Here is a 27,588-nt window from a genome sequence, read left to right as displayed (position 1 = left end):
TGAGCCTCTACAAAGGTGCTATCCCCCGGTAATGGGTGTATAAGGCCCTACAGACTGGAGTTGCTGGGGTGGGGGAACTCTGCAGCATTTAGTACTTGGTTGGGGATTACGGAGTGAGTCTGTAGGATGTGAGATCCAGGGGAGGGACACCAGTTTAATTTTTTCTTTTCAAAAGTTTTTCAACAGAACAAATTTTTTGATTGAATATAAATTTGTTTTCATTTATTTCTTTTATTGCTCAAATAAAACTTTCAAACAAAAATTTTGATTTTTTTATTATTACATTTTTTTTTTTAAATTTGGATGGGTGTAATAGAGCTAAAGTCTCATTACCGGGCCAGGTGGTGTCGTGGGTAGTGCTCCCCAAATACCTCACAGCAGGAAGGCCAGTTCCTCACCTGAGGATGGGTTTAGCTTCACCTTGAGTGCAATGACCTTGCCCTCTTCTTATCAGAGGGGGAGCAAGACTGGAATGAGGCTTATGCCTTGCTTGCCGAAGGGGCAGTTGGTAAGGGAACCCGCGCCCTCCCATTCCACCAGGCTCCTACATAGGGTTCTATGCAGGGCCGGTGCAAGGATGTTTCGCACCCTAGGCGAAACTTCCACCTTGCGCCCTTCCCCCCCTCCCCGAGCCATGCGGCAGCTCCCCGCCCTGAGGCGCCCCCCCCTTCAGCAGCTCCCCACCCCCTCCAGCCCGGGGAGCCGTGCGGCAGCTCCCAACCCCAGCTCACCTCTGCTCCACCCCCCTCCCCGAGCCCTGCAGCAGCTCCCCCCACGCCCCCCCCCCCGCCCTGAGGCACCTCCCCCGTGGCAGCTCCCTACCCCCCCCCCGCCCTGAGGCGCCTCCCCTGTGGCACCCCCCCCGCCCCCCCCGCCCTGAGGCACCCCCCCCCGTGGCAGCTCCCCCCCCGCCCGGGGAGCCGTGCGGCAGCTCCCCACCCCAGCTGACCTCTGCTCCGCCTCCTCCCCAAGCACGCCATCAATGCTCCACTTCTCCCGCCTCCCAGGCTTGCGGCGCCAATCAGCTGTTTGGCGCTGCAAGCCTGGGAGGGAGAGAAGCAGAGCGGGGCGGCGTGCTCAGGGGAGGAGGCGGAGCAGAGGTCAGCTGGGGCGGGGAGTTCCCCTGCATGCCGCCTCCCCCCCTTACTTGCTGCATGCGGCCCTCCCCGCGCCCCCCTGCCCCAGCTCCCTCCGCCTAAATGCCGGCGGCGACCGGGGTGGCCGAAGATCCGGCCGCTGCGGTCGCCACCGAAGAAAATGCCGCCCCCCAAATCCTAGTGCCCTAGGCGACCGCCTAGGTCGCCTAATAGGTTGCACCGGCCCTGGTTCTATGAGAGTCAACAGGGTCGGGCATCCTGGAGTGCCCTCGGAGTTATCCTCCCTGGGTCACTTCCTACGATCTCTCTCTCCTCCATGACTTCAAGTGTAACATCCGGTAACAAAAGAAAAAGAAGAGGCAACTAAACCTTCAGCCCCAACTGGGCTCAGCATGCAGTCCTACTCCCCGGAGGGAGGCTTCTTCAGCACCCTTGTCCAGGAGCTCTCAAGATAAGTCTGTCTTCCAACCCAGCCTCCCCCAGACTGAGCAGGGCTACTCCCTTTTAAGCTTCCTGTCCAGTTGTAGAATGCTCTGCAGGGGCATGGCTACCTGGACCCAGTACTGTCCTTTAACCCTTTTGGGCCCCATGTGGGGTATGTACACCCCATCAAAATGGGAAATCACTTTCTTTCACTTTAACAAAAAGTATGCCTCCTTTTTTCCACTAGAAGGGACTAAAAGAGGGAAGGTACCCACAGTGAAAACAATTAAAAAAAATTTTTTTGTTTAGAAAATTTCTTGTAAATCCAAAACAATTACTGTACCTAAAATTTCAAACAAAATAAAGAAATTTGTTGGCAAAATCAACTTACCTTTTTCGAAAAGCTCTAGACAGGAGGATATATAAATTGTTGCATCAGCAGTACGGCCAGCTCCAAACATTCAAAACTCATGGGTCACACAAATCTCATGACTTTTTGGGGCCTAAAAATGATGAGATTAAAAAAAATGTTGGATTATTTTTATTTGCCTTCTAGCTCCTGAGCCTCCAGAGTCACTCGGTTCATATTTTCAAGCTTTTCTCTGCAACCACCAGAGTTAGAAACTTACTCTTTTTCTTTGAACTGAAGAAGATTCTCATAATCTCATTATTCCAGGAGCTGAAGCTTTAAGACAACATCACATATCACAAGACTCTCAATATAATCCTGTACGAGTACGCACGTACATGCCCATAGGCGATGCAGAGTCTAGTTCCCAGCTGTGGGATGGAGATTCCTATTGGCTATGATACTTGCACTGGGGGAGCCATATACCTATGGCGAGTGAGTGGTTTGGTTTAGGGTGTAACACTTAGTTGAGGAACTGACATATGGATGGGCTTGGCAGAATTCGATTTATTTATTTTTAGACTTGAGACAGACAATAATGCTTATTTTAAAGCATTTTTTATTTTTATCATTTGAAATGTTCAAAATTGCAGGAGACAATGGGTGTGTGTGTGTGTGTGTGTGTGTGTGTGTGTCAGACAATAATTAATGACAGTACCTGCTGAGATTCTGAAAGTTAAAGCTTCATAAAGATAAAAATCACAAATTGTCAACATTACATGTCAAAACATACAAATATCCATAAATCAAACTTCAGCCCTCAAACCAGAGGTTCCCAAACTTATTTGGCCTACCGCCCCCCTTTTCAGGAAAAAAATTTCAGCGCCCCCCCTCAGCATTAGATATATGTATTTGATATTAAATTGTCAAATATCAAACTAAATTTATCAAGAAATAATTAATTTAAAAAATAATCAATATGCAATTAAAAATCAGTTAATAGTTTTAATTTAGTTTGCCCTTATTTAAATAATTGTTACTTATTAACACACGCCTTATTTACCAATTAACACAGATGATTCGATAGATATAAATAAATGTTAATAGTTAAGTTTTTTTACGATTTCATTCCCGTTTTCGTTAATATTGTAATAAAAAATGACAAATATATTGACTGTACACTTCAAATAGTACTGTACCGACACAAGCCTGCTACGATTTTATTATTAGTAAGCACTAGAGACACAGAAATGTACAGTAGATATGTAAGAAAATGTATAAAAATACATGTAAATTGCTGTTTTATTGAAACAACAATAATACAATTTGCTTTGTATGTGATCCGTAATCTGTAAAGATCGAAGGTATCGAATATGAATAAAAATTTTTAAATACTTATTGCACTATTGTTAACTGCTTTTTACACAATTCAGAAACAATCTAAATTAGATTTCATACATGTCGCCTATTTATAGTATCGTATTGTAAACAAGTCATTACATGCACATATTCCTGCCGATGCATGCTGGACTTCCCGACAATGCGCGACACGCTCGCCTGCCAACACTTGCTTGTTAAGAGCTGTTGGCGGACTTGACACCTGATCGGTTATAATTTGTGAATTTATTTGGAAAATAAAGTAATCACTACAACTTTAACTCTATGTTACACAACAGATGAAACATGTACGGACAGTTTTTCAAAATTTTCTTATATTCTCTTCTTTCTTTATGCTTCCACCGCCCCCTTATTTTTATTCAACGCCCCCCAATTGCACCCGAGGCTACTACTGCCCCCCTGGATCGTTCCAGTGCCCCCCAGGGGGCGGTATCGCCCACTTTGGGAACCTCTGCCTCAAACAATAGTTTTCTTCCTTTGCCTTGTCTATAAATTTTTATTAACAATGGAAATAATTTTTCATCAGTTTGTGTGTGTGTGTGTGTATGGAGAAATCAACATTTACTGATTAAAATCTCTGCCTTCCAGTCCTACCTATAGAGGACAGCACTGAGGTGGGGCCCTAAATTGTGAGACACCAGATTGAGGGTCTCTCCAGGGTGTGATGTGTGTGTTTGGGCAGGGCTCTATAAGGGATGTTACCGAGCTGGAGGAGGGGACTCTATAGGGTGTGGCACGGGGGGCTCTCTAGGGGTGTTACCGAGGTGGGGGAGGGGACTCTCTAGGGTGTGGCACGGGGGGCTCTCTAGGGGTGTTACCGAGGTGGGGGAGGGGACTCTATAGGGTGTAGCGCGGGGGGCTCTCTAGGGGTGTTACTGAAGTGGGGGAGGGGACTCTATAGGGTGTAGCGCGGGGGGCTCTCTAGGGGTGTTACCGAGGTGGGGGAGGGGACTCTATAGGGTGTGGCGTGGGGGGGGCTCTCTAGGGTGTTACCGAGGTGGGGGAGGAGATTCTATAGGGTGTGGCACGGGGGGCTCTCTAGGGGTGTTACCGAGGTGGGGGAGGGGACTCTATAGGGTGTGGCGCGGGGGGCTCTATAGGGGATGTTACCGAGGTGGGGGAGGGGACTCTCTAGGGTGTGACGCGGGGGGGGGCTCTCTAGGGTGTTACCGAGGTGGGGGTGGGGACTCTATAGGGTGTGGCGCGGGGGGGGCTCTCTAGGGTGTTACCGAGGTGGGGGAGGAGATTCTATAGGGTGTGGCACGGGGGGCTCTCTAGGGGTGTTACCGAGGTGGGGGAGGGGACTCTATAGGGTGTGGTGCGGGGGGCTCTATAGGGGATGTTACTGAGGTGGGGGAGGGGACTCTATAGGGTGTGACGCGGGGGGGGGCTCTCTAGGGTGTTACCGAGGTGGGGGAGGGGACTCTATAGGGTGTGGCGCGGGGGGGCTCTATAAGGGATGTTACTGAGGTGGGGGAGGGGACTCTATGGGGTGTGGCTCGGACCGCGGGGGGCTGTACAGAGGCGGTACCGGGGACGCCTGGGGCCCTGCCGGCAGAGACCCCCAGGGGACCCTACCAGGCGGAGGCGCCCCACTGGGACGGGTGTGGCCCCTGGGCGGCTTCGAGGCTCTCGAGGGCGGGGCCGTAGGAGACAGGGAGGGTCCTGGCCGCGGTGATTGGCTGATGACAACGAGGCGAGTCTCTCGGAAGAGCGGTGCCTCAGGGATTGGTCGATGAAGGAGCTCGGGGTTCCTAATTGGACTCGATTAGGGCCGGTAACCTGCAATGCTGCTGGCATCGATCATTGGCTAGTTTGGGTGGAGGCTGGCGCGAGCAGGCTGCCGCTTCGGGGATTGGGCGCGCTGCCGCGTAGGGGCGGGGTTCCGATCCCGGAAACAGCGCGGTGAAGTCTGGGTGAGCGGTGCCGGTTGCGCTTGCGCAGTGTGGCTCTGTGTGCGGGAAGATGGTGCTCATCAAGGAATTGTGAGTCGGGGGCTGGGGAGCGACCGCGCCGTACATCGATCGTCTCCTGGGGGAGGGGCAGCTCCCTCATCCCGCCTCTTTTCCCCTTCCCCTCTGGGCTCCGGCCCGTCTCCTCAGCGCCTCCCCCCCAGTTCCGGCCTTGTCCCCGTCCCGGGCCCGCTGCCCCCCCCCCGTCCCGGCCTCCCCCCAGTCCCGGGCCCCTCGCCGCCGCCCCCCCCATCCCGGGCCCCTTACTGCCGGCGCCCCCTCCCCCCCGTCCCGGGCCCCTTACTGCCGCCGCCCCCTCCCCCCCGTCCCGGCCTTGTCCCGGTCCCGGGCCCCTCGCCGCCGCCCCCCCCCCCGTCCCGGGCCCCTCACTGCCGGCGCCCCCTCCCCCCCCGTCCCGGCCTTGCCCCGGTCCCGGGCCCCTCGCCGCCGCCCCCCCTCCCCCGGCCTTGCCCCGGGCCCGGGCCCCTCGCCGCCGCCCCCCCCCCCCGTCCCGGGCCCCTCACTGCCGGCGCCCCCTCCCCCCCGTCCCGGCCTTGCCCCGGTCCCGGGCCCCTCGCCGCCGCCCCCCTCCCCCGTCCCGGCCTTGCCCCGGGCCCGGGCCCCTCGCCGCCGCCCCCCCCCCCCGTCCCGGGCCCCTCACTGCCGGCGCCCCCTCCCCCCCGTCCCGGCCTTGCCCCGGGCCCGGGCCCCTCGCCGCCGCCCCCCCCCCCCCCGTCCCGGGCCCCTCACTGCCGGCGCCCCCTCCCCCCCGTCCCGGCCTTGGCCCGGGCCCCTCGCCGCCGCCCCCTCCCCCCCGTCCCGGGCCCCTCGCCGCCGCCCCCCTCCCCCCCGTCCCGGGCCCCTCACTGCCGCCGACCCCCTACCCGTCCCGGGCCCGTCGTCCCCCGTCCCGGCCTTGCCTCCGTCCCGGGCCCGTTCCCCCTCTTGGCCCCCGTCACTGCCCCGGACTCCGCGCCGCCGCCGCTCCTCCGTCCCGGCCTTCCCCCATTCCGGGTTGCTCACTGTCCCCCCTGCGAACGGGCTCCTGTGGTGCCTTTCTGTCACCCTGTTGGGCTCTGTAGTATCTGCCCCAGTGGGCTTCCCCGTCACCCCTGCAGACACCCCGTCACCTCTCTATGCCATGTTTCCAGCTTGCCCTGCATCTCCAGTGGCTATTGTGCCAGCCACTCACCTGCTTCATGCAGCTCAGCGATACTGCCCCCTCACCGATTAGCCTGGCGCACCTCTCCCACCGGTGCTAACCCAGTCTGTAACACCTTAGACTGTCACTGACCTGGGCACATTGTGTCTAATATGGGACTGAGTGCCTTGTTTGTTCTTAATAATAAGTAATATTCAGCAAGCCATGGGTTTGGGGCTGCTCAAGGCGGATGAGATGTGCCTTAACTGTGATCTAGGTTTCTCCTGAACTCTCTTGGGGAAGGGAAAAGTCAAGAGGAGATTCTGAGCCTGGACTGTCTTGGAGGGATGAGCACTGAGCCTGATTCCAGAGAGGGCAAGGGTGAATAATTTTCAATAAGTCCTGAAGCACTGGGGAAGATCCATAAAACTGGAAAAAAGCTAATGTTGTGGCAATTTAAAAAAAGGGGTGAATGGAATGAACTGAGTAATTATAGGCTTGTGAGCCTGCCATTGATTGTAGGCAAGATATTGGAGCAGCAGATGCTGCACTCCATTAATAAAGAATTAAAGGAGGGTAATATAATTAAAACAAATCAGCATGGGTTTATGGAAAATAAACCTTGTCAAACTAACTCCAGATCTGTGTTCATGAGATTGCAGGTTTAGTTAATGAATAGTGTTGACACACTTAGATTTCTGTAAGGCATTTGACTTGGTACTACATGACATTTTGATTAAAAGGATGAACGGGATAAAATTATCGTGGTACACATTAAATGGATTAAAAACTGGCTAACTGATAGGTCTCAATCTAATTGTAAACAGGAATAATCGTCAAGCAGATGTATTTCCATTGTGGTCTTGCAAGGGTTAGTTCTATGCTATTTAGAAGAAAATGTAAAATCATCACGGACAGAGTTTGCAATTGACACACAAATTTGGAGAATGATAAATAATGAAGAGGGACAGGTCACTGATTCAGAGTGATCTGGGATTGCTTGGTAAATGGGGCACAAACTATATGTTTTAATATGGCTAAATAGAAATGTATACATCTAAGAATAAAACATATAGGCCATAGTTACATGATGGGGGACTCTGTCCTGGGAAGTAGTGACTCTGAGAAAGATTTGAGTGTTGTGGTAGATAATCAGCTGAATGTGAGCTCCCAGTGTGATGCTGTGGCCAAAAGAGCTAACTAATGTAGTCCTTGGGTGCATAAACAAGGGAATCTCTAGTAGGTGTAGAGAGGTTATTTTACCTCTGTATTTAGCACTGCTCTAGTGCTGCTGGAATATTGTGGTTCAGTTTTGGTGCCCACAATTCAAGAAGGGAATGGATAAATTGGAACAGATTCAGAGAAGAGCCAGGAGTGTGATTAAAGAATTAGAAAACCTGCCTTATAGTGATAGACTCACAGAGCTCAATCTCTTTAGTTTAACAAAGGGAGGTTAGGGTGTGACTTGATTACAATCTAGGAGTATCTACATGGGGAACAAATATTTAATAATGGACTCTTCAATCTAGCAGAGAAAGATCTAACATGGTCCAATGGCTGGAAGTTGATGCTATACAGATTCAGACTGGAAATAATTACCCTGTCAAAAATGTACAACTTAACCACTTGAACAGTTTACCAAGGGTCATGGTGGATTCTCCATCACTGACTATTTTTAAATCAAGGTTGGATATTTTTCTTAAAAAGATGCTCTAGAAATTATTTTTGGGAAATTCTGTGACTTGTTTACAGGAGGTCACGCTAGATGATTACAGTGGGCCCTTTTGGCCTTCGAATCCATGAATCTGAATTATCGGTTTGCTCTGAAGTGTATTTACATTAGACCTGAGTGACTGAGTTTTAAATAACCCTGTGAACCTGGCCTAATAATTGCCAAACAGACAATGTTGATGATTTTACTTCACATGTTCTTTAGTCCTTTTTCACTTTTTGTGGCAGGAGAACCAGCTAGAGGTTTTTTCTCTAAAGGAAAGAATGTTCCCTTGGCATCACTGCAGTGTGTTGGCCACACGTTTTAACCAATATGCCAGATTTATCTATTCTATTTTATTGTTGTTTATGGAACAAAGTGTAATTGTTGAGATTGTACTATCAATATGCAAGTGCAGACACCTATAGTAGTTTTAAGTATGGAACTACAACTTGTGATGTGTTATGCATCCTTTTACTGTTAGATAAAGGAAATGCTAGAACTGCAAGAAACCGCAATAACGGATTGGGATGAAATAACAATTGTCAATTGCAAAGACCGACTCAAACTTTTGCACTTTCTTAGATAAAAACTACATATTCTATCTGACAATGTCTCTGAGTGCTCGGCTTCTAGAGCCCTTTCATACAGCAATGCCTTAAAGTGTTGGTTTTGCTCAAACTCGAGGGATGGAATTGGCAGCGGCTGGCTTAAAGTGATGGTTCTTTGTTTTAAAACAATTAGCTCTTTTCACCTGTCCAAAGCAATGTCAAAGTTGGTGTTTGGAGGCAATGTCTAAAATATCTAGTAGCAAATGAAATTGCCTCATTCCCATTATGTTGAAATGTCTCTTCCTCTGCTGGACATTGCACTGAATTTTGTTTTGTTGAAGAAATTCCCATTGTGTCCAGAATAAATCTTCCCTTATGTTGCATTTCCAAGTCAACTATGGTGACTTGTTAAAGGAACATATTTCTTTCTTGTACATAACCTGAACTTCTGGCCAGGTTTCTTATGTTTGGAGCCCTAGCGTTAGCTTTAGGAATTAATGCTGTGACAACTTAAGCAATATTTAGCGAATTCCTCTGCCAAGCAAAGGAGTGTCAAATGTGGACCACCGCCAAAAGTCATAATGTATAGAATAGTGCTTCAGCTCTTGTCTTTATAGCACAGATACTAATAATCTTGTTGATTTGTGGTTAATATGCACTGTCATCCTGTGCTTTATTGTGTTCTATCCACACTCGTTTGTCCTCACAGTCTCCATGAGAGGAGATAATTGCATCCCAGTAGAAATGAACATTGCAGACTGTTCAGAGCATCACTGCACTGAGACTCTGCTGTTTAGATGGCCAACTTGTTGGAGAGAGAGGGAGGGGTGGTTGGACTCCTCTAACAGTTCCCTTCTGATGGGTTATGAGTAATCAGTCAGCTAAAGAAACCTCCCTCTTACAACAGCAGTTGGGAAAGAGTCCATAGATTCTGGGCTGCAGTGTTGGCACAATGACTCATAGACGTCACTGCTCGAAAAGACCAGTTTCATTTCTCTACCTCCCCTGACCAGTGCAGACTTGTTCCCTACATTGTTTTCTAATGGTTTTTGTAGTGTAGTTTTGAAGGGCTCAGTTATGGGGCTCTCACCATTTCCATTGGGAGAGTGCTTTTCCTGGTGATGTACAGAAATTTTTCTGTTGCTTAGCTTTATATAATTGCACCTAGTTATGCCCGCTTGGACTCCTCCAAATAATTCCTTTCTTCTGGTGTTTATACCCATTCAGCGCAGTACAACATAATACAACTTTATTTGCATTTTGTATTTGACACAAACTGTGTCCCAAAGCCCTTGGATTAAATTTCACAACTGTGTCATTGTCATACTATCCAAACTATTACATACTTAATTTTCACTCTTTTGGCATAAGGAATTATTTCAACCTGTTAACTGTTTATGCTGCTCTTATCAGAATTTGCTTCAGTTTTTGATTTTAAGCATCTTTGCAGTGCTTGAGATGTGGAACAAAGAGTTAAAAATATACATCATTAAAATACAAGTAAACACAAGATGCCAAGAATCTCCAAATAATTGCTCTCCAAAACCCAGTAAATGGTACCCCATCATCATCATCATCTCCAAATTAATCCCATCAACCCATCTCCCCGTATGCCTAGGGGAAAACATGAGCCTGGGAGAGTGTCCAGAAAATTAACAAATCTGAGGAGTGGCCAGGAGTGCATTCTGGAGTAAGGAGCACCACCTTCTCCTGTTTAGACCAAAGGGGCTCCAGTTTGAGCATTTCTGTTGCTTGCAACCACCGGAGTATGCATAGGGAGATGGGCTGTCACTTAATGAGCCATAATAATTAATTTTATTAACCACTTTGCACTTTATAGGTCAAAGCAGCTCTTTGAACTCCACCTGGGAGTCAGTAGATGGATTGATCAGCTATATAATGTGCTCCCTGCAGGAAACCCCATTTAGCAAGTGGACAGCCACATTTGCCACTAACTTTAGCTTCCAAATCATTCCAAGGTCTGTCATCACGTGTAGCATGCTGCAATAATCTGAGCTCAGGGTGTCAAAGGCATGAATAATTGTAGCAAGGTCTGTGTCTGATAGAAACAGTCACTCCTCAGGCACAGATTGGGTTGTGGAGGCAGTGCTCTTGGCCAAAATTCTTAGCTCTGGGTAGTCCCAGAATTTATAAAGAGCTGTGTATTGTAGATCTATGAGACAACTGAACAGGTACCAGTAATTTCAGCAGTCGGGTGCCCAGAATTGGATGTTTACAGCATCCTAGCTGTGTCTGCATGCCACAGCTGTAGTGGGAGAGACAATCTCCTCCTTGCTACAAAATGAGGGTGGTGCTACTGCTTTACACATGCCCCAAAACTTCATTGGCCGTTTTTGCTATTCTATCCCATTGCACACTCTCATCTGGTGTGCTCTCTGCTATCTATAGGCCTTGCAACTACTGCTTCCCAAGCTTTTGCTTTCCACCAACTATCTGTATTTCAGATTATTTTCTCCTGGGGTATTTATTAGCTGTATTTTCCCAAATTGAACCTCATTTTATGTTTTGCCTTGTTATAGGATAGGAGAATGAGTCACTATAGTGAGGTTGCTTAAATGAATTAGGGTGGGTGAATTATTATTTTTTAAAAAGAACAGGAGTACTTGTGGAACCTTAGAGACTAACAAATTTATTAGAGCATAAGCTTTCGTGGGCTACAACCCACTTCTTTGGATGCATATAGAGTGCATCCAAAGAAGTGGGTTGTAGCCCACGAAAGCTTATGCTCTAATAAATTTGTTAGTCTCTAAGGTGCCACAAGTACTCCTGTTCTTTTTGCAGATACAGACTAACACGGCTGCTACTCTGAAACCTATTATTTTTTAGGACACAAACTGGTTTCTATTACTCACCCTGTTTCATTCATGTAGCTTTCCAAATTATTCACCTTTAGGGCTATAATCTTCTGTTCTTGGTTTCTGTTTGAAGGTGAAATTTTGGAAAGCTCAAGCAAAATGCTTTCAGTTATGGGATAGGATAAAATATTCTCTGTGGGAAGGAGAATTTCAAAGACCCTTTTACGGCTGAAGTATAAAAAGTAAAACTATGGGTAGTCCTTGGGGATTAAAACCCTAGCTTGTTGGGTTGAGGCAAAGGAGAAATAATTTTTATAAGTAATTATAAACCACTTCTAAGCATGCATAGTGGGAAGCTAAAATTGTAGCGAAGCCTTTTGAATCTCGACCCCCCCCTTGTGGCATCACTGCGAAATTCTGCCTTACTGGAGGCTTATGCAGGCACAGAAGCTGTAGCTGGGGCATTTTGTGTGTGTATATTTAAAAAAAAAAAAAAGTTTGCAGGTGTCTAATTGAAAACTCCTCAGCCCGACAAGCGTCTTAACATTCGGAGCAAGAGAAAATTATGGGTGGCAAGAAAAATAAATAATAATAATCATTCACAGCGGTTGATCTGTGTGCAACCGTTCCTGCATTCTACAAATACAAGCTTTTATTTACAGGAAAACTGTGCCATTCTGTTGCAGAGATGCAGCTCTTCCCAGTGGCGACTGATGTGCTGTAGTTTTAGTAACCCAGTTTGATTTGACAGTGTGGCCAAACAGTAGGAGCAACAAAAATGGAGCATTAATCCCTGTCGTCTTTCCATATACACTTTGTTAGTGTAGTATTTAAATTGAGTTTAAATACAGAAAATTCTCCCATCCCCTTTTCTTGGGAAAAACAAACATTAAAAAAAAATGCAAATTTCTTAATGCAATATTAAGTTGGTCAATTCTTGGGTAACTTTTACGTTCCAGATAATTACGATTTTAGGGTTATTTCAGCAATATTAAGTTGGCTGTATTGCACATGTGCATTTAGTGTAGAACAGAATTGGTAAATACTGTATGTACAGAAGCTTAATTGTGGCTGTTGAAATATTAACATTTCCTGATATTTGTGATTTTAACTCTGCTATATTACATGTATCAACACCGTATGTAAAGTACCTGCCCAGTCATACACTCCCTTTGCTCTCCCAAATTCAATGAGGCAATCTGTATTTACTTTTTGTAATGAGTACTTAATAGTTGCAATAATTAAAGAAATTCAGTGCACTCAGACTTGTGGTCACTCTCATTTATTATCTTAGGGCTAGTCTACACTGGCAATGCTAAAGCGCTACTGTGGCAGCGCTTTAACGTGCCTTGTGTGGTCGCGGCGTGGCGCTGGGAGAGAGCTCTCCCAACCCTCTTTAAAAACCCCACCTCCACAAGGGGTGTAGCTCCCAGCGCTGGTGCACTGTCTACACTGGCGCTTTACAGCACTGAAACTTGCTGTGCTCAGCGAGGTGTTTTTTCACACCCCTGAGCGAGAAAGGTGCAGTGCTGTTGTAAATTGCCAGCGTAGACAAGCCCTTACTTTGCATCATCATCAGCGGTTATTCAAGGATCTCAAGGTATTGTACAAATCTTCATTCCTGTTTTACAGATGAGGAAATTGAGGCCCATGAGTGCTGGGTGGTGGTAGTGGCCTGAGATGTACAGGAGGTCAGACTAAGGCAATAAAGGATGGTCAAAGCATTTAAAGGCTGACTCTCTGAAGTAACTTGCCTGAGGTGTCACTTCACGTCAGTGGCAGAGCTGGATATAATTCTTGGGTCTCCTTACTCCTCCCCTGCTTCAACCACTCAAACTTTTTTCCTTATAACAAGTATCTAACATGGGGTTGTACTTGATTGATTACTTTCTACTTATGTAATTTTGTCTAACTAGTATTGTTTTATAAAAGGTCAATGAACATAATTGATTTTGCCATTTTTATGAATATCTTTATAAAGGCTAATACAGATATTGCCTGTGGAACAGATGACTGACTGTTTAGATGCTTATTTTATACGTTCAGTTTGTTCCTTTTCTTTTTCAGCCGAGTGGTTTTACCATGCTCAGTGCAAGAGGTATGTACTCTCTACCTTTCTTGTTGGGCTTTATGGTCTTGTTTTAAAAACTGATTAGCCTGGATCCAAATGTTGGTTCTGTACTGTGTGTCCATTAGTCTACCAGATGTGAGTTACTGTCCCATCAGGGAGGCAGAGCAAACTTGTCTCAGCTCAGTGAACTTCAAAGCAGACAAATGACTACAGGTCAAGAAACGTTAGCCGCTTCCAAGCCAATGCAGTGCTTATGATCAAGAAAAGGAAATTGTAAATCTCTTCATTGCTGCAGAAACTTCCTGCTGATGAGGCATTGTGTGACTCGAGCTAATATACTTCTGTCTCCCATCAAACAGGGATAGGGACACTCTTTAAGTGTTTGAAACTGAGGATTTAAATGGCACTGAAATGCACTTAACTAAAGCTCACTCCCCAGAGTCCAAGTTGAACAGAAAACTTCCTGTTCTAAGGGGAAATGCAGCCTCTTTTGTTTACCTTCTGGCAGCTAGTTCCAGCCACCTAAATAGCTTTTTCCAAAGAAAGCTTTGTTATATACATGTGTGGTGACCTCTTGAATAACTGTGTGCATGTTAAAGCTGCAACGCTGGAAATAAAACTAATCATTTAACAATTTTACATGTAAACTAAAAACATTTAAATAGCCATACTTGCATGTCTTTTGCCAGAACAGAAATAGTGTTTCGAAGTTCTCTTGGGTATCATGGAAGATTGTATGCTGTTGTATTAATGTGGAACAAAACAAATAGAGCCCAGAGCCTGTTTTCATGATCCATTAGACATATTTTCCAAAGTTTTGTCATTCTCTAGTGTGCACTTTCCTTATAGTAAAGTGTCCATTCGCTTTCATGTCATTATGTCCATACAAAGTTCTCTGGTCAAATTGAAATATCTAAATTCTGACACACTAAACAGTTTTCCTCTGTCACATTTTAATGTTGAAATTTTGCATCTCTTAATTTCAGTATCAAGTTGGGCAACTTTACTCTGTGGCAGAAGCTAGTAAAAATGAAACAGGAGGTGGTGAAGGAATTCAAGTCTTAAAGAATGAGCCTTATGAAAAGGATAGTGAAAAGGGACAGTATACCCACAAAATCTATCACTTAAAGAGGTAAGGGATCTATTTGTGTTCTTTCTGTGGGGGAACTACTGACCCATGATTTCCCAGCTTCTATTTTTATTATGTAAAAGTACAATACACTTCAGTCTTGACCAGGAAATATTTAGAGCCAGTTTGGAATTTTATGAAGGGTAATGGGGAAGAAGAGGAGCACACCATAAAATAGGTCTGGACATCAAAAAAGGTAAGTTTTAGGCATTTCATTCAGAAGAGACTTTTCTGCTGTTTTATACAGCTCATCAAATTGCTCATGTTAAATACATGAGTTTTCCCAAAGCTTGTGATACTTCAGCCTGTGCTTTTGTTAGTGAAGAAATTCACGGCAGCAGCATATCCCTGCTAACATGTATTTCTGACAAGACTTCACTTGATACCTTTCCCTGTGCGACGTGAGCACTACCTCAGTCAGGCTACAGTTCCCTAGACTCTTCGTGAAATTGGGCCATATTTGCTGCCAGTGAGCTACGTTTTGTTCCTTTTACAATTATGGAAGAGGATTTCATCTGAGGTCATTTTCTTGCTTACTGTTTTGACACATATGCACCAGTGTGATGGCTAGTATAAAAAGTGGTTTAGTATCCTGGCTACAGTTGTCTTCCACTTCTACTCTTGAATGGGAAATGTTCATTAATATTTGCCTATTAAAGTTGTTGCTGGAATCTTGCTACAGCTACTGGGACCCCTGATCTATTTTGATCTTGTCACTACTGTAAACAGACTGTCCAGTGGATCAAAGAGTATAGTTCTGAATCTATTACGATTTTCTTTGAAGGCTTAAATAATATAGAACAGAAGCTTGTAGTTAAGACCTAGAAAAAATTGACTAATGAGAAACTGAATTGTTGACCAGAACCACCTCCTAGTTCTCTGTGATTGGTAATGTCAAAGTCTTCGAAGTTAGGAACATAACTTTCTGACCTAAGAAATTCCTCCTTGGTTGTCTTTCATTTTCCTTACCTAAAGTGGATCTGGGATTCAACTAAGCCCATGCTTTGTGCTAGTGTTTAATTTGGTAGGTGTATGCAGTACAGATTAGTAATGAAGACATGTGCCAGGGCTTCATTTCATCAGGAAGATGAAGATTAAGATACTGGTAATTTGTGTGTTGCTACAATTTTGTGGTGTATCTAGTAGAAATTGACTCGTGCAGAGTTTGCTGACCTAAGTTCATGAGGAGTGAAGCCCTCCTTCCTTATTTTCTGTTGGATTACTCACCATGATAGTTGCTGGTGTTGTTTTGTATGGCTTACTATATCTAGTTTACCATTTTACAAGAAACCAGAATTTTCAGCTCTCTTGTAATTGTTTAAACTGCTCTTCTTTTTTTTTTTTTTCCTCCAAAAAATTATGAAAATTGTGGGTATGTTGGAACAGAGTCTCCCAGCTGGCCTGTCATATTTCTAGAGCCCTTGTCGCAATACTACTTCTAAATCACTTAGTACCGAAATGTATATTAAATACGGAGTCTTAACTTGGGTCATTAGAGTATGACTTGTTTATAGACTGCCTTTAATGTGGGGTTCCTTACAGCTTTCCAGTTAGTTCACTGAGCTCTAAGAATAGGTATTATCTCTTTTAAAAGAGCTCTGAAACTCAGTAATATTTCACTTTTTGATTTGGTTCCCTCAGAATATATTACTCCTGGGGGAATTCTGCGCCACTGCGCAATGCAGAATTTAGCGGAATTCCCTGTTTACTCTGCAGAATTTCTGGCTGCCACTAGGGGCCGCTGGACTCTGCAGAGCCCAGCTCAAAGTGAGCGGATCGCCCTGCCTGGCAGGGCTGGATGCTGCACGCTCTGCTTGATCCTCATTCTCCTGGGATGGAGAGGGCCTGGGAGAACCAACCAGCTTTGGCAAAGGGTGAGGAAGGGCAGGGCTGCATCACAACACGTCCCCTGGTGGGACAATAAAGAAATTGGAGCGAGTAAAGGCTCTGGGTGTGCTGGTGCCTGGGGGCTGCCCCGCTGCTGGGCTCTGTGGGGAGTGGGGTGCCCCGTGGCTGGGCTCTGCGGGGAGGGGAGTGCGGGTATCTGAGCTCTGTGGGCTCCACACAGCCCCCTCCAACACCCCCAACTGAAACTGGGTTGTTGTAGGGGTTTCTTTAACTCTACTCCCAGGGGGAATCCTTTTTGCTGTTGTCTGTACTGTTGACATGTTGACAGGTATTTTGAAATAAATTACCAAAATAATTGAAACTGGAGTGATTATATTGTTGTTTTGACAAATAAAATATGCAGAATTTTAAAATATTGTGTGCAGAATTTTTAATGTTTTGGTGCAGAATTCCCCCAGGAGTTGTGTGTGTAATTTTTATATATATATATATATATATATATATATATATATATATATATATATATATATATATATATATATATATATATATATATATATAGCCACTTTCTGTGATACATGAGGATGTAATTCCTATGTTTGTTTAAACTTCAACATTTTACATACTTAAAACTAGAGCTGGTTAAGCAAAACTCCAATAATTTAGCTAACTCTCTTCCATCAGTTCATGAAGAAATTATTCATGAATTACTTCTTCTGTTTGACCAACTCCTTAAAAAGTAAAAAACCCAAAGGCACTTTTGCGAGTGCACGCGCATTTATTAAACTAAATGTAGAGTTAGGTATGTCCTAGTGCATATTAATCTCTGGATGGAAATATCCCTTAGACAGGAAAGTATGCCATATTTGAAGGATTGTAGCCTAAATGGGCACAGGGACAATAGACAAACTAGGGTAAGGCAATAATAGCAGGGAAGGCTGCAGATCTCCTTGTCAGACCTGGGCACAGTACAGCGACTACACTGTTGGATGTTGTTGAAGGTCTCCTGACAATGAATGAAGATCCACTGTCCATTGCTGATGTTTTCTATCATTGGCTTTCAATACCATTAATTATGAGGTGTTGCTGACTTGCCTGTAGAGGGAGTGGATACGACTTCTCTCAGGTTGCTGACCATTCCCAAAGGAGGAGGATGGATCCTTGTTCATCATACCCAAGAGTGCTCCCATGTGGAATCAAACAGCTTTCAATTTTATCTCCCTGCCAATTCAAGACATGCATGGAATCAGTGGCAGGGCAGGGATGGTGTTAATGAGGGGTATTTCAATATGTTGATGTGTGCTTTCTCATTTGACCCAGCCAGTGCTGTCCAATGCCCGGTTCAGTGTCTGTGGGAGACTGAGGTGACATGAAAATGAGACATCACTCCCAGCAGAGAGCCAGAGCAGGAACCCCTTTGGTTTAAAAGAGGGAGCTGCTGACAGGGTCCTGAAGTGGTGAATGCATTTCTTAAATAGCCAGATTTGGTGTTCTTCAGCTTGTGCTACCTTGGCATTTGGGGAAGGAGGGGTATGATAAGAGCTAATGTTTATGGTAAAGGCGGGGAGTGGTGACTATTTGTCAAATTTTAATTTAATCTTTGGTTAATTATTTTTCTGGTTTGGAGTGAGGAGCAGCTACTGGTTCAGCCTTTTTATGTGGCTTTTGTGTTTGTCAGTGGTGCATAGAGCTTGGATGTGTGTATCTTTTGTATATAAATCAAATAAATGTTCAGCTGGCTCACGTCTGATCCTTAGGTGTGTTTCCTTTTGGTGGAAGAGTGGTACGGGCACTCTTCAGTGTACACTGTAAATTGGGAGAACTTCAGTTGATGTATAAATGTTAGGATAGCCAGATCTGCATGTCTCTGCTAATTAGAATAATTTGGTAATAAAGTTTAGTAAGTAATACCTTATCTATTCACTTTAAATACTGAAATCTCATGTTTGCTATCAAACCAATCAAATCAGTGTTTTGCTATCCAAGATTAAACTTGTTCAAGTCAGATAATTTTTTTTATTGCCAAACAGAGGTTCCAGCTTGGCAGCATGAGCCAAAACATGAGCTGATCTGTTGGGACTAACTACAAGCACATGGAAAATTATATCCGGAACTTGATGTACAGGGTGCTGTGGCTACTGTGAAGTTGTTAAAATATTGTTGTTGGGTTGGCTCTGGCTAGGGTTACCATATTTCTGCAAGCAAAAAAGAGGACGGGAGGAGCCCCGCCCCCATCCTGCCCTAGCCCCGCCCCTGCCCCTCCCACTTCCCGCCCCCCTCAGAACCCCCAACCCTCCCCCTGCTCCTTGTCCCCTGACTGCCCCCTCCTGGGACCCTCCCCCCATCCTAACTGGCCCCCTAGGATCCTACCCCCTACCTGTACCCTGACTGCCCCAACCCTTATCCACACCTCCACCCCCAGACAGACCCCTGGGACTCCCACGCCCCATCCAACCACTCCCAACCCCCTGACAGCCCCCCCCCCCCCAGAACTCCCGACCCATCTAAACCCCTCTGCTCCCTGTCCCGACTGCTCCGATCCCTCTCCCCACTCCTGCCCCCTGACAGCCCCGCCCCCAGAACTCCCAACCCCCCCCGCTCCTTGTCCCCTGACTGCCCCCTCCTGGGACCCCTGCTCCTATCTGCCCTCCAGAACCCCACCCCCTACCTAAGCCTCCTTGTTCCTTGTCCCCTAACTGCCCCTCCTAAGACCCTCCCCACCCTAACTGCCCCCCAGGACCCTACCTCCACCTGTACCCTGACTGCCCAAAACCTTATCCACCCCCCCCCAAAAAGCCCCCCCCAAACTCCCGACCCCCCCGTCTCATGACTGCCCCCTCCAAAACCTCCCTGCCCCTTCTCCGACCCCCTGGCCCCCTTGTTGTTGGCCTTCACCTAACGTCTCTGTGAACTTGCTCAGGAACGGCCTGAGCTGTTCGTCCCGGCACGCTGGGGAGGAGCTCCAGACTGCCGGAGGCGATCTGCGAATGCAGGGAGGGAGGGAGGGAGTGATCTCTGCTGCAGGGGAGAGGAGGAGGGGCTCTCTCTGGCTGTCGGAGCCCCATGTAAGTGGCACGATCCGGCCAGCTGCCCTGTTAGCCGTGCGCGCTCTGCATGGGTGGGGGGGAAGTCCGGACACTTACAAATTCCCCCCGGACGCTATTTTTAGCTCAAAAAGCCGGACATGTCCGGGGGAATCCGGACGAATGGTAACCCTAGCTCTGGCTGGCCCATCTCCATTTAAATCTGTTTAAAGCATTGAGGTTGAATATTTGAAAATAACAATACGTTATTTTGCCATTTGTTCTGGATCGCTCCCATGTGGTCAGTCACCAGTGGTACCTGTAGAGTGAGTGAGCTCACACTTCAACAATCCTAGTGAAAAGGCGATCTTTACTTACCAGCCATTTTTTAGGGAAAAGATGACTTTTCCATTCCATTTGAGGTAGAAAGAACCTTGAATGATTGTCCAGAGTGTTGGACTTCAGCCCGGGTTGCTGGCCTTGTTCTTGGCCCCTTCATTCCTTTCTCGGAGTAACCCCACTGACTTTTCAGCTTGCTTTCTTGATCGAACAGGGCATGGGATACTGAAAATATTCTCCATTTAAAAGGAATCTGTTCAGGAACTGGGAATCATCAAACAGTAGAGGTAGTGAAGTGATTATAAGGAATTAAAGCAGGCCATAGAAATAAATTACTGCATAAGATGGCACTTGAGCCTTTCATCTTGAGAAATCAGATAAAATCCTAACTTGAGTTGCAAGAGAAATGAGTTCAGTAGCAATCTAACTACATAGCAGATAACTGTTACTCACAAATGCCATGTTATGTGGGATTAATTGGTGTCAAAAGGAACAACTAACTCCTGTAAGTTTGTTGCAGGTCATTCTTTAAGTGGGCATGGGCAGAGCTGAGTGCAGATGTCTGTACTATACCTAGCTTAAGTCTGTACCACTGATTACAATTGTATAAGCTACAAACTCGCTTGCAGTCTTTAAAAAAAGAAATAAATGTTTGTTTAGTGGTGGAGCTACTCCTGATCCATTAGGGATAATGAGAATGTCCACAACTGTAGATAGAATCTCTCCTGCTTCAGGGCATAAACCAATCACCAGCTGCCTGGGTTTCAGAAAAATTTATCTTTATGGGGTTTCTGTACTTTACTCTGAAGCATCTGGTCTGACCACTCTTGGGGAGAGAATTCTTGACTCGGTGGGCCTTAGGTTTAATCGGGCCTGGCAATTCTTATAGTAGGAAATCAATATTTACTTCTTAAGACATAACTGGGATAATTTAATCTATTCCTATCCAGGTTCTAGATCAGAGCTAACTGAGTTACATGACTTGATCTCTGTTATGCCATACTGCTAGAGAGCTCAGCAGACCAGAACCTTAGAGCAGAGTTTCTTTAGACAATGGTGTTTACTGTAGGTGAAGAGAAAGGAAAGCTAAACTGAATTTATGATTGAGATCATGCTGCTGAAAATATGCTTAAGTGACTCAATTACTTTGGGAATGGTAACATTATTGCAGTTCATACAAATTAAACTGATTGCTTGTGCATCATAATTTTTAATATGCTTCGGTAAAAAAATGTGCCTTTTCAATTAGATTGCTAGAAATCATTGTGGAATCTCATTCAGTTGGCAAAGCTGTAACAAACGTACAATATTTTGCTCTTCACAGTAAAGTTCCTGGGTTTGTAAGGATGATTGCTCCAGAAGGCTCCTTGGTATTCCATGAAAAGGCTTGGAATGCATATCCATATTGTAGAACAAGTAAGCTTGCTCTGAATTGATTCTTACATTTTTGCCATACTGCTTAGAGATGCTATCAAGTGGTTTAGGCCCCAAAGTTTTGTAATTGGGTGGAAAATATCTTGCAGATCACTTTTTGGCAAACCTACTCTGGCTGAGCTATGCAGCCATGAAAGGCAACGTAAGTTAACCAGCAGATTCTAGTCCCAAGACATAATTATGTGCTAGTGCATGATGTCTCCTGTACAAGACTAAAGAGTCTGACTAATGTCTCTTTCCAAGTCCAGGATAAAACTTGTTAGGAAAGAGACATAATTTACAGTCCCTAAAAGCTTCTGCAAAGGATGAGTGTAAAGGTTAAAAATTGCAATTGTAGATAGCAATCAGAGTTCCTTTGATTTGATGCAATATTCATGTTTACTGTCCAGAAAACTCTTTGGTCTTTAGAGGAGGAAGTTGTGTAAAGGAGATGCATTCACCATATTCCATTTCTGAAGCTTTGATTTCTTTACATTCCAAGAATCCTGTCCCTTTTTATTTTTTGGCCTGTCTTGTGTCAAAGTGTTTAAAATACCTTAAAGCATACTTCATCTTTAACATTAACAAATTGTTTCACAGAAGTATGCTGATGAATGGTTTTATTGTGGGGTTATTTTATTGAACAAGGGGTTTTTAATGAGCAATTGTTATACCCTCTGTATATAACTCCATCTGTATTACAGATTGCTTTAGAGTTAATACTTTTGTGACAGACCTGTTGCGCATATTAACACTATTTTGAATGCCTTCTTTTCCTTTTCGTTGCATGTCCCTCTGGCTTTCAGTTGTGACGGTGAGTACCTGGATTATTATTTGTTTATGAAATGTGTTTTAATGTGGCTCTTGGTTATTAAAGTTATAACTGACTTTCTGATGCTGCATATCTGCCAATCCAGACTCTGGTTTACTGATTAGGTAAGATTTCACCAGTCAGAAATCAGAATTTTCAATCTGATACTTGCCGCTACTTCTCTCCTTATTCTCTTGTTCTGCTCTCATCACTTACTCTGCTCTTCATAATTCCTGATATTGGAGCAGTACACCATGCTAAATGATTTAATAGCTGTGAATATACAGCTTAAAATGGCAAGAGTTCCACAGGAAGCTATCCAGGAAAGGGAAGAAAGTGCCTTGGGGGTCTACTTTCCTCCAGCTTAGCATAGCAGACTAGCTTTGCCCTATTGCATCAAGCACTCTCCACGCAATTACGGCAGAGTCTGGGCATGTGACCTGATCAAATGGACAGCCAATGTCTCTGGAGGAGCTTTCTTTTCACCAGAAAGTGGTAAGTACTCTCAAGGATCGTCAGAGGGGTGCAGGCTTTCTCTAGTTCAGTGGTCCTGCGTGGTAAGGTCTTTGTGAAGGCTGGCACTAAGGAATGCCAATTATGTGTCCAAAATGCAAGTACATAACCTCTTCCATTAGGGAAAGCTGAAGTGAAAAAACCAGCCAGCCTAAAACATCCCCCAGCAATCCCTTATAGGATGCTTTAGTTTTCACCATAGTCTTTGAGAAGGGTAAAACCTCCAATAACTCCTGAATCAGTGTGTGTATATATAGTGAAAACTGCTTAGTTATCTGAGCTATGACACTCTGTTCCCTGCATAAGACCAAATTAGCCATACTGTACTGTACTGTACTTGTTGGATTCACTCACTGAATTTAGAGGTGAAAAATACTTGGGTCTTTGAACTTCCAGGAGACAGAATACTGTATTAGATGGAGCACAAGTCTACTGGAGTGGCAGTTCTTGCTGTAGTTCCACCCCAGAGCCAGCTGCTGAATTTTCCTTCTGAATCTCCTGCTTGGAATCATTTAGGTTGAGTGCAGCTGTAGAAGGGGAAAGGATTAGCACTTCCTCATTTGATTTGTAGACATAGACAAGAAATGCTTAAAATAGTGTCATTGCACTGAGCAAAGTTAGTATCCTAAGTGGTAATGGTTTAATGTAGCGGACACACAACTGCTATCATAATTTAATGGGAATTTGTGTAACCTCATGCATCACTTTGCAAATTTGGCCCTATAGGCTGATGTGCAAAGCACTTCTCACTGGCAATGCAGTAAAGTGCATTTTAAATGAATGTTAGATTTCTATAAATGAGCAACTTCCTTTGTGACTCTAGTTTGGCCCATCCTGCAACATCATAAGCCAGTGTGTTAAAGCTGGACTAGTCAGAGTAAGAATGACACCAGTGGGTATTTAAACATTGAGCTAATGTCAAACAAAAAAGCCCTTCTCATTGTTAAAAACCGTTGCTGTAAAGTGTAAACCAGTGTTTGGTCTCTTCTATAGTATATAGCCACTGTATCTTGAAATTAGTCAGTTGACCCTGGGATGCTTGGCAGAAACACACCCTGCCAGCATCTGAAAATATCATGGATCGTGCCTACAGAGATAACACTGATTCATAGATTCTAGGACTGGAAGGGACCTTGAGAGGTCATCGAGTCCAGTCCCCTGCCCTCATGGCAGGACCAAATACTGTCTAGACCATCCCGGATAGACATTTATCTAACCTACTCTTAAATATCTCCAGAGATGGAGATTCCACAACCTCCCTAGGCAGTTTATTCCAGTATTTAACCACCCTGACAGTTAGGAACTTTTCCCTAATGTCCAACCTAGGCCTCCCTTGCTGCAGTTTAAGTTCTGATACTGTCAGAACTTGCAGTCCAACCTTTCCTCCACACTGAGAGCTAAAATGTTTGTAAGACGTTGAGGTGAGGGCATCTTATTGTCCCTTGAGCAGATAATGGATAATCCAGCACGGAGTGAGTTGAGCTTTCTGTTACAGAGAAGGGCTGGGGACCAGACTTTCTCATTGGGAAACTCACATTAACTCAAGCTCCACTTCTATAGTGCAGAAGATTCCTTCCTTTTATGTATGCCTTGCCAAGAGTTCATAGTTCTTTGTGAGACTGACATCCTAGATAATAACTGTAATTTAAAGTGTTTTTTCATGACAAATGAAACTCCTTCATTTGCCACTTCCCCCCCCCCCCCCACCCCCAGTCTTACCAGTAGGCAGTTAGTCTGAAAAGTCAGCTCTGAGGCAGTATGATGAAGAATCTCAGGTCAAATATATAGGGTTCCTTGACTGTGGGAAGAGCAGGGTAATAAGACTGGCTCATATGTGCAAAAATTCCTATTCCTGATTGGTGAAGTCCGGCTGATTTGAATGGGTTCCCTAGGGAGGTGGTGGAATCTCCTTCCTTAGAGGTTTTTAAGGTCAAGCTTGACAAAGCCCTGGCTGGGATGATTTAGTTGGGGATTGTGCAGGGGGTTGGACTAGATGACTTCCTGAGGTCCCTTCCAACCCTGATATTCTATGATTCTATGAAATGGGCTAACCCAGAATCTGGATTGGTATCACAGAAATCTGTCTTAAATTTGAAACTAGTGCTTGTCATAATGGTAAGTGTCTTTTCAAAGACTGGTTTCAGAGTAGCAGCCGTGTTAGTCTGTATCCGCAAAAATAACAGGAGTACTTGTGGCACCTTAGAGACTAACAAATTTATTAGAGCATAAGCTTTCGTGGGCTACAACCCACTTCTTCGGATGCATAAGATATGCATCCGAAGAAGTGGGTTGTAGCCCACGAAAGCTTATGCTCTAATAAATTTGTTAGTCTCTAAGGTGCCACAAGTACTCCTGTTATTTTTTCAAAGACTGTTTTTTTTGTTTTTGTAAAGTGCCTTGTGCCCTTTCTAATGTCTTATTAGTTGGAAGTAATGTTAAATTGCTTGACCTGCTCTCTTTCAAGCAGATTTCATTTCTGAATCCAAATTTATTGTAGAGTCACCACTGTGGACACTCCATGAAAACAGCTCAGCTCTCACTAGAGACCAGCTATGCAAGGAGTTGCAGATGGGGCTGTAAATCAGGTTTAGCCTGACCAATAGCAGTATGTGTGCGCACACACGCATGCAAGTGCATGCTTTCCCTTTGTATCAGTAACTGCTTTCCTTGCTGCTCGGGGGAGGGGTGGAAATTTGGTCTGTTAGGTGGAGTTAGCTTTGTTACCTTAAACTTCATGTTCCCTGGATTTTAGCACTAACTCACAGAATATAAAAAAAAAAATGAAAAAAATGAAAATTCTTTTGGAACACTTCCTACATTTTAGTACTATAGGAAAGATCCCATAGCAGAATAGTATTTTTGCATGGAACCTTTTGTTAAGACTTCTGTGGTAGTCAGTCTTAATAAAGAAAAAATAAAATCCTGACTTTAGAAGAAATAGAAAACTTGCTGTGACATGGGGTGGGGCGGATACTGAAACCACTTGGAGGAGTCCAACTGAAGTGTTTACAGATTCTCCATATTTGTATGGGTAGGTGTCATGGGTATCTAGATTTATCAAATGACCATCGTTCAAGTTACATCTTATGCGCTAACCAATATTTCAGATTGAGGTGTAGGGCATCTAAACTTGTCTGTTTCCATGTGCAGTAGTGGAGCCTCTATTTCTGTTTCTATCGGAGTTAAAATGGGAAGCAAAATTGCTAGTCAAGGCCTACAGTGCCTCCCCTGGTGGAGAAATCAACTTGTTAAATGTAAGATTTAAAAGGGGAAAAAGTATAGTCACCCTTCTGCTGCTTGGTTTTTTTGTTTTTTACAGAATGAATATATGAAAGATGACTTCTTCATAAAAATCGAGACCTGGCATAAACCAGACTTGGGGACATCAGAAAATGTAAGTCAGGGTCCAGTAGTAACCCAGCATTTGCCATACTTACTGCACACATTGAACCTGATGGACCAGTATTCCTTTTCTGGCTGTGCCGATAGCTGATGCTTAAAGGAAGGCATCCTCCCTCCAATAAATAATAATAAGTACTCCTCTAAACCAATTAAGCTATTTCTCCTACAGCTGTGGAAGGAAGAGGTTGGAGAAAGGCAGATGTTTTTATTTTCAAAGTTTGAGATCTTCAGATCATACAGTGAATGGGAATTGTGTAGCTACCTAGATATTGTTCCTGAACACTTATGGAAGGAAACCTCTTATCCTGGATGTCTCCTATCCCAGCGGCTCCAGCAAGGGTTTTAAATGAATCGTACTGGTCACTTTGAAAGCATACAGTCTTCTTTGTTCAAGCATTTTATTAATGTTCCATGTTGAAATTCCTTTTTTAGTTAGTTTTCTATCTGGAAATATCCTGGATCGGTCCCTCTCAGCGTAGCTGGTTCAGTGCCAGTAGGGTGGTGCGTGATTTGGACTGTCCCCTTTCTCTTCTCTAATGAAAGAGTAGCCAGATACTAATGGTGGGCCCCTATATAAATATAATTGTCCATTTTCAGTGTTTGGATGACTTGCCTGGACCATTGTTTCTCACACAGGCTAGAAACCTGCAGAGGGGATGACTTATGCTAGTGAAAATAGAAAGTAAAAAGTGTCCCTAGACAATTCTGTGTGTGCTTAATCTGAAGTGTATCTATGGCTAACAGCTATATGTATATGACACATGCTATGTATCTGGGCCCTTCAGTTTGCATTAGGTCATGTCTTTTGAGAGATGCACGTTAATGGATACATTTCAAAACAGTATATGGCTAGCCAACTTCAAAATGTGCTGGAGTCTCTAATGAACTCATTTGATGTATGGCAGGTTACTAATAACTGGATCACTTGCACTTCAGAGCTTTATGTGAAGGTTGCTCACTAAATAATATGTCTGCCTAGCCTATTGAATGCGTAATGATTCTAATTACAGTGTTTGATGTCCTTAGCTGTAAGGAAAGTGGCAGAAGAATACAATTTAATCTTAAAACCAAGCTCCTCTGAAAGCACAAGAATTGGAGGTTTAATAAAGTTACAACTAGCTTCAGAATTGCTTAATTAATTAAATGGTAACTTCAGAGTGTATTCCCCAGGTGATTCTAAGAAAACTGTCCCTCTCTGTAGAACTCAGAAAAACCTGGGTAATACAGAACTAAGGCGACAAAGGGTTAAGCCCCTTTTCCCCGTTGCAGGTGCACGATTTGGATCCAAACACGTGGAAGAGTGTGGAAGTTGTCCATATTGACATTGCAGACAGAACTCAAGTAGAACCAGCGGTAAGTAGACACTGTGCTTATTGGGAGATGGTTGTCCTATCTAGCTAATTACTTTGGCCTTTATTTGCACCTTAACATTGTTTTCCATTGATTGTAAATAAACTAATATACCCAATGTATTTGATCCCACAGGTAAATATAAAATTGCTTTAAATAGAAGTATTGATCTAAATTAGGGGATGTCAAATGATTAAAAAAATTAAATCACTAATCACGAGATTAAAAAAATTAGTTGGTTTTATTTGCAC

At 44.5% G+C, this 27,588-nt stretch overlaps 1 protein-coding gene across 1 annotated transcript in view; it reads left to right on the top strand.

Annotated features, from left to right (window-relative positions):
• Positions 1 to 5,211: 5,211 nt before the first annotated feature.
• PITPNB (phosphatidylinositol transfer protein beta) overlaps positions 5,212 to 27,588 on the top strand; it is an 86,283-nt gene continuing 63,906 nt past the window's right edge. Inside the window, exons 1-7 of the mRNA XM_065417658.1 lie at positions 5,212 to 5,252; positions 13,506 to 13,536; positions 14,496 to 14,641; positions 21,173 to 21,264; positions 22,068 to 22,075; positions 25,905 to 25,979; positions 27,257 to 27,340. Coding sequence (XP_065273730.1) covers positions 5,233 to 5,252; positions 13,506 to 13,536; positions 14,496 to 14,641; positions 21,173 to 21,264; positions 22,068 to 22,075; positions 25,905 to 25,979; positions 27,257 to 27,340 — 456 coding nt within the window. The 5' untranslated portion in view covers positions 5,212 to 5,232. The remainder of the gene's footprint in view (positions 5,253 to 13,505; positions 13,537 to 14,495; positions 14,642 to 21,172; positions 21,265 to 22,067; positions 22,076 to 25,904; positions 25,980 to 27,256; positions 27,341 to 27,588) is intronic.

This window comes from Emys orbicularis, chromosome 16, assembly GCF_028017835.1.
Source record: "Emys orbicularis isolate rEmyOrb1 chromosome 16, rEmyOrb1.hap1, whole genome shotgun sequence".
NCBI classification, from domain to species: domain Eukaryota; kingdom Metazoa; phylum Chordata; order Testudines; family Emydidae; genus Emys; species Emys orbicularis.
Note: the sequence above shows the minus strand (reverse complement) of the source record. Positions and strands in the feature narration are given on the sequence as shown.